Raw genomic sequence first — 11,134 nt, forward strand, 5'->3', positions numbered from 1 at the left:
CCTTGTATGTTTGATTAGTGCTTCTCAAACTTTAACATGCATCTGAAACCCCTGGAGATGTTACTGAAATATAGATTTTGATATAGTAGGCACAGGTGGACTTAAGAGTTAGCATTTCTCACAAACTCCCAGGTGATGCTGATTCTGCTGGCCCTCTGACCTTGCTTTGAGTAGCAAAGGAATATAAGAGTTTAAAAGCAGTACTTAAAATAAGGGGGTATGCATTTGATTTCTAGGTCTTCCAGTTACTGGTTCACTTAACTTCTTTGTTCTTCTGCTTCTTCACTTGAAATCAGTCAAGATGAAATATCTAGTTTACACAGTTATAATAAGAAATTACATAAAATTTCATGCAGGTACTTTGTGACACATTAATCATTACAGACATATTAGGTTTTGTTTTTTTTTTCTTTCCTGTTTTTTTTTTTTTTTTTTTTGGAGACAGGTTCTCACTCTGTCACCCAGTCTGGAGTGCAGTGGCATGATCTCAGCTCACTGCAACCTCAATCTCCTGGGTTCAAGCAATTCTCCTGCCTCAGCCTCCCAAGTAGCTGGGACTACAGGCGTGCACCACTGCACCCAGCTAATTTTGGTATTTTTAGTAGAGACAGGGTTTCACCATGTTGGTCAGGCTGGTCTTGAACTCCTGAGCTCAAGTGAACCACCCGCTACGGTTTCCAAAAGTGCTGGGATTACAGGCGTGAGCCACTGCACCCAGCCTCAGATATATTAGTTTAAATTATTTTTAGCAAGTTACTGCTTTCCTTAGCTATATCCATCCTCATGCAGCGTCTTTTCCTAGAATGTCTCTTTATTAGCTATTTGCTTAATGTTAAACAGGCACTGGACACTGTTTTCATCCCTTACCTGAGACTGTAGAAAGTAGCCACTTGCTGCCTCACTCTACCCTATTCAAGGGTACTCATTAGGCACTTCAGGTTATGTGTTTTGTGGTTTTCTTGCAGTGCTTGATGCAGCACATCATCGACACTGGCCTGGAGTATTGAAGGTGGTATCAGGATGCCACATATCCTTATTTCAGATTCCATTACCAGAAGATGGAATGCAATTTGGAGGATCAATGAGCTTACATGGAAATCATATGACTCTGGCATGTTTTCATGGTCCAAATTTCCGTTCAAAATCTTGGGCCCTTTTTCATTTAGAAGAACCAAATATTGCTTTTTGGACTGAAGCTCAGAAAATCTGGGAAGATGGTAAACTGACGCATTTCTAGCTTTTACTTTCTCCTATCTTGTTATGACTATAAATGACAATTATATTTCTGAAGTCCATCTCTGATTGTTCTCATGTATCTGACATGTTAAGGAGTTCACTGCCAGTGAGTCAATATTTATAATGTCTGGAACGTGTTAATTTCTGAACTTGCCATCTTACTCCATGTTTCTTAGGCAATTAAAGTTTCTGCTGCTGTGGCTAAACATAGTCATGGTAATAGTTACTGTAATCTTATAAAAACATGAAGTGAAGGCAACATCGTGGTAGTGTGGAAATTATTTGCCAGTCAAGACTGTCTTATAAAATATATAGGCAAGGCTGTGCTTTTATCTCTACAGTGATAAACCCATTTCCTTTGAGCTTTACTTTTCCACTTGGTGGTTTCTACATTATGAGGGAAAAAAATGTTTGATGCTCTTCATCTAACTAGGGACAAATCCAGTTACCACTAATAGAAGAATTATTTGGTTTTAATCCTCATTTATTCTTCGTTTTTATAGCCTTCCTATATATGACAACTGAATTTATAGCTCTGAGGCCACAGTTATCATCTTGAATCTAAATATGGTTTATTACTTTAAAAAGTATTTTTATTTTGTTCTAGGCTCCAGTGATCATTCTACATATATTGTACAAACACTAGATTTTCATCTGGGTCATAATACTATGGTTACCAAACCATGTGGTGCTTTGGAAAGTCCTATGGCAACAATAACCAAGATAACAAGGCGTCGCCATGAAAATCCACCCCATGGAGTAGCAAGTGTGAAAGAATGGTTCAATTATGTTACAGCCACAAGGAATGAAGGTTAAAATTTTGAGTCTTTAGAGAGATTTATTTTGTTTTTTCCATTTTGGCTTCTGTTGACTGTGTTTAGAATTTAAATGGAGACGGTGTTTTCATTTCCTTAAACAATTTTCATTTTAATCTTGCTGGCTGACACAAGTAATAATTATTTAATACCACCCTGGTAATGCGGCATCTCATGGACTCAAATTATTTTAGATGTAATTGAAAACATTCTAAATAAAATTGGCTTTGAAATTAAGTTTATTACATTGAGAAATATTTTAGAAAATATTTAGGAAATGATTCTGGAAAAATATTTTCCTAGTAATGCTAAAAAATGGAGGTTTGGGGAGGTTGTTAAACAACTAAATAGTGGAATACCACAAACTTAAAGTTCAGATAGCTAGAACAGAATGAAACCAAATATTATGATTCTATCAAGTTGTAAGTTTAAAAGAAAGTGCTTTTGATAGTTGTTGTTGGTTTTTTGTTTCTTTTTTTTTTCATTTGATTAGATACAACAGTCTTGTGATAGTGTGGTCATGATAACTTATTTTGTGGTGCTTTTGGGATTTGGGTTTATAGTATTGCTTTTACCAATTATCTCTGTGTATTGGAAAGCTGACTAGAGTGAGAGGTGATGAGACTTTTCAGTGTGTTACATAAAAATGACCTTTTTTCTTTTTATTTGAGACGGAGTCTTGCTCTGTTGCCCAGGCTGGATCTTGGCTCACTGCAACCTCCATCTCCCAGGTTCAAGCGATTCTCCTGCCTCAGCCTCCTGAGTAGCTGGGATTACAGGTGTGTGCCACCCCACCTGGCTAATTTTTGTAGTTTTAGTAGAGACAGGGTTTCACCATGTTGGTCAGGCTGGTCTCAAACTCCTGACCTCGTGATACACCTGCCTCAGCCTCCCAAAGTGCTGGGATTACAGGCAAGAGCCACCATGCCCAGCTAAAAATGACCTTTTTTCAAAACGGAAAAGATGATGATTAGGCCCCATGAGAACAGTTACCATGGAATAGGCCATCTCACAGATTGAATAGAGACTGTTAAAAATGTTCCTAGAACAAAGGAGAATAAGAAAGTGAATCAGAAGATTATGCCTGTATTGACTATTTTACCTTCCAAACAGGGATTTGGGGGAAGGGGGATCTTTATGGCTGGAGTGTTCTAAAGCATCTATTAGCATAATGAACTGCTGTCTGAAGAAAAATAATTATAATTCTAAGATCTATAAAAGATCTTTATAAAACTAAGATCTATAGTTTAATCATAGCACATATGTTGGGGAAAATCAGTACTTCTACCTGATTTCAAGACCAGGATCCTATTTAATCTCAAATTCTGTAAGAGTGAAGTGTTCAATCTATGGAGCCTTTTGGGATTAGTGAAATTCCAACTTCAGACATGAATTCAGTTAAGAATAATACTCATTTTAAAATCCCAGAAACCAAAGCTAGAATGTATTCGGTTTATACAAATCCCATTATAAAGCTTTGGTCTTGACAACCGTGAGATACTGATATTGATATACTACATATATCTATATACATATATATGTGTGTATATATACATATATATCTATGTATATATCTGAATACATATATATGTAGTGTATCTATATCTCTATATATAATGTGATTCTTTCCAACTTTTGAAATAATAGTTCTGTATATTATAGTGGCCTATGATTTTAATTTGACTCTCTATCATTATGCATGTAGAGCTAAATCTACTTCGTAATGTTGATGCTAACAACACTGAGAATAGCACTACTGTGAAGAATTCTAGTTTGTTGAGTGGATTCAGAGGAGGTTCTAGCTACAACCATGAAACAGAGACTATCTTTGCATTACCAAGGATGCAGCTTGACTTTAAATCCATTCATGTTCAAGAACCACAGGAGCCTTCATTACAGGGTATGTAGAAAAACAATTGAAAGTTAATAAGAAAATTCCAAAGGCACTTCAAACTACTGCTTTCTTCCCATGGATTTTTTAAAATATTAATATCTAATGAAATTGATTTTCTAGGCAAAGCTGATTTATTTTCTTATCAGCTATATGACCTCTGGAAAATTATTTAATGAACTTATACTTCTCTCTCAGTAAAATGAAGAATAATTGGACTTCATTTATAGGACTATTATGAGGAATAAATGGCATATATAGGTTGAGCACCCCAATCCAAAAATCTGAAATGTCCTAAAATCCAAAATATTTTGAACACTGACATGACACTCACAGGAAATGCTCATTGGAGGATTTCAGATTTTTGGATTGGAATTCTAAAACCAGTAAGTATAATGCAAATATTCCAGAATCCAAAATTTGAAAGGCATCTGATCCCAAGCATAATTGGATAAGGGATACTCAATCTGTACTAGGAAAGTACTTAACAAACTATCATCATCCTATGAATCACATACAGATATTACTCATTTCTTTACAGTTGCATTTCATGTGGATGCATTTATGCAGACCTATGTAAATCCTTATTAATGGGAAGAAGATGACTCATTTTATTAAATCTTTTACCATATTATTGCAGATGCCAACCTGAAGCCAAAAGTAGAATGTAGTGTGGTGACAGAGTTCACTGACCACATTTGTGTGACTATGGATGCTGAGCTCATCATGTTTCTTCATGATTTAGTGTCAGCTTATCTTAAAGAAAAAGAAAAAGGTGGGTGGAATACTCTTTCTTTCAGGCTGCAGGAATGGCAGCTGTCAGTGCCATTTACATGAATTGTTATGGTCTAATGAGAAAATGAGTGGAATATATCTCCTTCTGTGAGTTGAAGATATCAGTAAATAGCGTTAGTAACACTATCACAGACTTTCTGAGTACTTGCTATATATACAGCGCCAATGGTGTTTTATACTTTACAAAGTGTTTCTGTATACATTATCTTATGTACATTTTCAGTTAGACCTTATAGGAGATTCTTGAAAAATAGGAAAATGTGAGGAAATACTGCAAATCAAAGTGAAATGACTAAAGAAACAACTACATAATAAAGAAGTATGAGTTATTTACCTAATTGTGAAAACTGAATTAAGCTGATAAATGTTTGGAATGCAGAAAACCTTTTCTTTTTAATACATAAATTATTTAAATCTCAGTGGTGGTATTTGGGTTCATGAGCTTGCTAATACTGGTTTACACACTGGTAACTTAATGTTTACCCATGAAGAAATGTATGGTGACTGGGGGCAGTGGCTCATGTCTATAATACCAGCACTTTGAGATGCCGAGGAGGATGGATTGCTTGAGCCCAGGGCTTTGAGACCAGCCTAGGCAACAAAATGAGACCCCATTTCTACAAAAAACACAAAAATTAGCCAGGTGTGGTGGCATACACCTGTAGTCCCCAGCTACTTGGGAGGCTGTGAGGTGGGAGGACCAATTGATCCTGGGAGTTCAAGGCTACAGTGAGCTGTGAGCCATAATCGTACCACCACACTCCAGCCTGAGTGACAGAGTAAGATCCTGTCTCAAAAAAAAAAAAGTATGGCAACCGTAATATATGGAATTAGCTAATATATTATAGTACTCTGTAACTGTTGAAAAGAATGAGGTAGTTTGAAATGTAATGATTTGGAATGCTTACAAAATATATAGTCATTTATTCATTCAATAAATATTTATTGCACCGTTATAAATATACAATGGTAAAATCAGAGATGTGCTTCCTGATAAATAGCTTGGAATAAATGTAATTTGTTCAAGTCACACTATAATACTGTTTCATTTTCTTCATGAGGAAAAAATATAGAATTTGTCCTGAAGATATTTTAAAAATAAAAATTATCAAACGACCATGTTGAAAGAGTACAAAGGTAGCATAGCATACATTGAAATGCTGTTTTATTAATATTCAATCGAGATGTGCCCAAAATTCAGTGAGAGAGTAAAATCAATAATGATGGCTGGTAGAAATCCATATGACCTCAGTAGAAACTTCAAGTAAAATGACAGAAACTGTATAATGGGCAATCTTATATATAAGTAGATAAAATCTTCACATACAGCCCCAACAGATGCCAGTCACTGGTAATCCTTTCGTTTTTGTGCCTTAATATTTAAACTTAATGTAGAAAAAAATAGATTCAAGATAAACCTGTGAAGTTCAGAATTATTTTCTAGTCTACCTATATTTGAAAACCTGACAAATTTGTTTCTCTTGGGTATGATGTGAAACATTTGTCATTTTATGAAATAGTGTGTTGATCTTGGTCTGCCACAAACGATGTGTATTTCTAAAAAACAACAACAAAAAGACTGTTTTAATATAAACTGTTATAAAACATTTCAATGGGAAAAGGGGGTGGATTTTACAATAACAAAATATATCTGTGAGGATTTCAATTATAAATAAAGTTATTACAAACAACAAGCAATTCGTTTTGGCCAAATACTCAAAACATACCTGAGAAAATTCTTTTTTTTTTTTTTTTTTTTTTTTTGAGACGGAGTCTTGCTCTGTCGCCCAGGCTGGAGTGCAGTGGCGCGATCTCGGCTCACTGCAAGCTCCACCTCCCGGGTTCACGCCATTCTCCCGCCTCAGCCTCCGAGTAGCTGGGACTACAGGCGCCCGCCACCACGCCCGGCTAGTTTTTTGTATTTTTAGTAGAGACGGGGTTTCACCATGTTAGCCAGGATGGTCTCGATCTCCTGACCTCGTGATCCACCCGCCTCGGCCTCCCAAAGTGCTGGGATTACAGGCTTGAGCCACCGCGCCCGGCCCTGAGAAAATTCTTAACAGCATGTCAGACTATACCAGAATCAACATATTTAGAGAACATCAAAATAAACTGCAGCACTGTAACCAGCACCAGTAATAAAGACCCAGCAACTGAGCAGGCCTCAACTGAACAGGGCATCTGTGTTCTTATGTAGTGGGTTACTACAGCTTCATTTTGAGGCTTATTCCCAATCAAGTTATAACCAGAGCTACATAACATGTATTATCTAATCAATCAATTATTTTACATCCAGTTTGTGTACTGAAACTAATGCCCTAAGAGGAAAGCTGTATTCATTAAATAAGATCATATGAAAGTATTAATGGCAAAAACTGCAATTACTTTTGCACCACTCTAATACCTATGTCTCAGATTCCACTTTATATTTAATTATTATAGCCAATTAAAAGACTTGTCTTAAGGTGAAAAGCTTGCTTACATAAAAACCTCTTTAGTACCACTGTTCAAATATATATACATCTAGCCATTAACATGCAAAAACCATTAATTACACAGCTTAAATTAATGCATGGTATGGTGTATGAATTCTATCTCAAAGCTGTTAAAAAAAAAAAACAAAAAACAAAACTGCCTACAGCCATTCTTTAGGAAACCTGCAGCTATCAATTTCAGTGCCATAGGCTTGCTATCAAGTCAATGATCTCAGCATTTTTTAATCATTAATGTTGACACTGTTTATCTCCAAGAAATAGCAATAATCGGTACTTATGGCTTATTTTAAACTATTTTTTTTTAAGAAATGCAATTAAATGAGGCTTTGGCCAGGTCACAGATAAAATGAGAAATGAAACCAATTCTGATGTTCTAATTCTTATGGTGATTTAAGATAAATGTATAATACTAATCTAAATTTTCCTTATAGCCATCTTTCCACCTCGGATTTTATCTACTCGACCAGGACAGAAAAGTCCAATTATTATACATGATGACAATTCCTCTGATAAAGATAGAGAAGATAGCATCACTTACACTACTGTGGACTGGAGAGATTTTATGTGCAATACATGGCATCTAGAACCTACTCTTAGGTAAGTAATGAGTATATACATTTTACCCATATGCTAAGGGATTAGGATTACTACGAGAAAAGTTATGAATAATGTAAGTTACATATGATTATCAAAAAATGTATTCAGAAGTTAGTCTCCTGTAATGTCTATAGCTTCTGTGTGCTGTCTTTGCTGCTGCTTTCTGCTTTTGTGTTTCTAGGTAAGGTGAATGAAGTACAAACGCTGAGAATAGCTCAGCACTGATGAGTTTGTCCAGTGGGTGACATTCTGTCAGTCACTAAAATATGAGAATAATTATCCTTCCACTCTTGCCATTAGTTTTTTACCTTCTCACCAAGATGTTATTTTCAGGGTTTGAGGTAGCTACTGTAAACTGTTTTGTTACTTAGTACAACAAGATGCAGTAGAAGTCATATTTAATTGTTAAGGAACTATTTTCATTTCTCGCTGGATATATGTTATAACACTGTAATAAAACCTGTAGGGTCACAGTGCCCCTCTGTTTGCATACTAAGCATTATAAAACCATGCCTAAAATCTCAAATTTAACACTATCAGATTAAGGTTCCCTTATTGAGTCATGGTCACCTTCCTGTTTTTTTTTCCTTTCATCTCATCTGCTTTGCTGTAACTGTCTGAATCCTGAAATAACAGTATTAAAAAAAATCCATTACATCCCAGCACAACATTCCGCAAAATGATATAGATTTTATTTAGATAAGGTTTTTATTCAGACATATTTATGTCACAAAATAATTCCAAAATAAAATCTCCATTATGCAGTGAGGACTCTTGTATAGGCAGAAAGTAGTGACTTTGTGTGTTAATAAATAATTGGTTGTAACTAAATAAGCAAAACACTTTGGTACTAATAGTGCATATACCCATGAGAAATATTAACTGTTAAAATACTGCAGAGGTCCTAATGCAGAAAACTGTAAAATCTGTTTTTTATTTGCAAATCTAAATAATAATATATTTAAATTGAATACAAAATGAATTGTTTCAAGTGAGCATAAAAATAGTTACTATATTCCTTTTTTTAGCAAACTATCAAGAGTAACTAGTTAAGTAATGTGGTGTAGTGGTAGCATGGTTTAAGAGCTCTGGCTGTAAGCCCAGCTCTTTTGCATAGTAGCTGACTGAGCTAGGCCAAAAGACCTGACCCCTCTGTTCTCTCTGCCTCAGTTGACTCACGAAAAATTTGGAAAATGGTATTACCCACCTTGTAGGATCATTACACTGGTTAAATGAGTTAATTAACGCAAAATGCTTATAACTATTTGAGTTTGAGGAGATAAATGCCTAATCACCCCCAACCCCCACCCTGAGTTCAGAACCAGTTGAAATAGTGGGAGAGATTAATATGGATAAAGCTGATAACAAAAAATGTGGTTTAGATATATGGCAACAATAGCTTTCTACAAAGTTCGGGTTTGGTCCTACCTGCAGGGCATCGATGCAGAACTTCAGGGAAGGGCGGGATAGGGAGTTGCAGGAGTTGTACAATCAGCAGTTCCATGTATGTACTCAGCCACAGACAACACAGAATATACTCTAGGGCTAATCTGTTTAGCGGCTTGCTCCTGAAAAATCTGTGGCATGAAGGAACAGACTAAAATGAAGGGCTCCCAACAGGGAGGAGGGTACTGAACTGTTACTTCCTCTGTTAACTCTGCCTATTGGATAAATCATCCATACAGGGGCAGAAGGTGGCCAGGAGTGTTTCAGTAATAGCTGTTTCTCCACGTATAAGGAAATAGCAAGAATAGGGAAAAAATGGTTCTCCCTTCAAATATGTTTAGCACATAGCATTCAGTAAATTTTAGCCTTTTTTTCCCATTATGCCACATGCTTATGAAATCTACTAAAATTAACCAGATGTCTTTTTATATGTTTAAGATAACTGTATAACAGGCCTAAAGTAAATTATTCAGGATGAAATATAGTAAACACTACTGCTGTGTTTAGGTTGTCAAAGATAATCATAGATATATTATTTTTTGAATACTATTATTATGGTGAATCCAGGAATTATGGGCTCAATTATACAAATGTACCTACTGAAAATATTTTGTCTTGAGTATATTACAGAGGCTTAGTGATGTTCTTTTCCTACCATTAGAACCGTGCTCTAGGGCATTATTATACTCCTTAATAATAACTGTAATTTTTATTTTAGGTTAATTTCTTGGACTGGAAGAAAGATTGATCCAGTAGGTGTTGATTATATTCTTCAAAAATTGGGCTTTCATCATGCTAGGACTACTATTCCTAAATGGCTTCAAAGAGGAGTCATGGATCCACTGGACAAGGTTCTGTCAGTTCTTATCAAAAAGCTCGGTACTGCACTACAGGATGAAAAGGAAAAGAAAGGCAAAGACAAAGAAGAACACTAAAAAGTAATTTGATCTTTGAACAAATTATGATTGTGTCTGTTAAGTTTTATTACACTGGAGTGTTTTTTAGTATAATAATTTTAAATATAACTTTAAAATAATTCTAAATTTGTGGCTATTAAAATTAAAAGTTTGTAAGTTAACCAGTTTATTCTAGTCTCATCATTCTGTGTACAGTAAAGTATTGCATGATAATGTAAATTTTGTGAAAAACTAGATTAAAATATATAAATCTTGTTATGGTTTATAATTATATAATGTGCAATACAATTCCTGCATCTTTAAAATGTTTGCAGAATAACTGTGAATTTTTTTGTAACTGGCCATAACTTTTAGAAAAAAATCTTGTTGCTAATGTGATTTTGGGGAGGTCATTAATTCCTTTTTTTTTTTAATGTAGACTTGTATAAATACCTGTCTGTATATAGCTTGAGTAATTGTGATATGATTGTATACCACTAAAATATTGTTAACTATTGTAATAAAGTCACAATAATGGTTTAAGTCTGTAGTCGTTTTTGAATCTTTTTCTCCTTTTTATAATTAATAGATGCCCATCCCGTGTCACAGCTGATCAGATGCTTTCATAGAAGATAATTTATACCTATATTAGAATCGGGCCATAGGTTCTACCTCTGTGGATTCAATCAACTGTAGATCGAAAATATTCAGGAAAAAAAAAATTCCACCCAAATTCCAAAAAGCAAAACTTGTATTTACGAAGTACTACATTAAGTCCACATGAATGATGTGTAGGCATTGTATTAGGTATTGCAAATAATCTACAGATGATTTAAAGAGTATCCAGGAGAATGTACATAGGTTATATTCAAATACTACACAATTTTATATGAGGAACTTCAGCATCTACAGATGTTCTGGAACCAATCCCCCATGAACACGGAAAGATGACTATGTTTATAA

At 35.0% G+C, this 11,134-nt stretch overlaps 1 protein-coding gene across 2 annotated transcripts in view; it reads left to right on the forward strand.

Annotated features, from left to right (window-relative positions):
* KIAA1109 (KIAA1109 ortholog) overlaps window positions 1-10,714 on the forward strand; it is a 210,622-nt gene extending 199,908 nt beyond the window's left edge. For both annotated transcript variants that reach the window (XM_025385484.1, XM_025385483.1), the window contains 6 exons: window positions 966-1,217; window positions 1,844-2,047; window positions 3,757-3,951; window positions 4,583-4,717; window positions 7,664-7,829; window positions 9,994-10,714. In XM_025385484.1, the coding sequence (XP_025241269.1) occupies window positions 966-1,217; window positions 1,844-2,047; window positions 3,757-3,951; window positions 4,583-4,717; window positions 7,664-7,829; window positions 9,994-10,210 (1,169 nt within the window). In that variant the 3' untranslated portion in view covers window positions 10,211-10,714. The remainder of the gene's footprint in view (window positions 1-965; window positions 1,218-1,843; window positions 2,048-3,756; window positions 3,952-4,582; window positions 4,718-7,663; window positions 7,830-9,993) is intronic.
* Window positions 10,715-11,134: the final 420 nt, after the last annotated feature.

Source organism: Theropithecus gelada, chromosome 5 (assembly GCF_003255815.1).
Source record: "Theropithecus gelada isolate Dixy chromosome 5, Tgel_1.0, whole genome shotgun sequence".
Taxonomy (NCBI): Eukaryota; Metazoa; Chordata; class Mammalia; order Primates; family Cercopithecidae; genus Theropithecus; species Theropithecus gelada.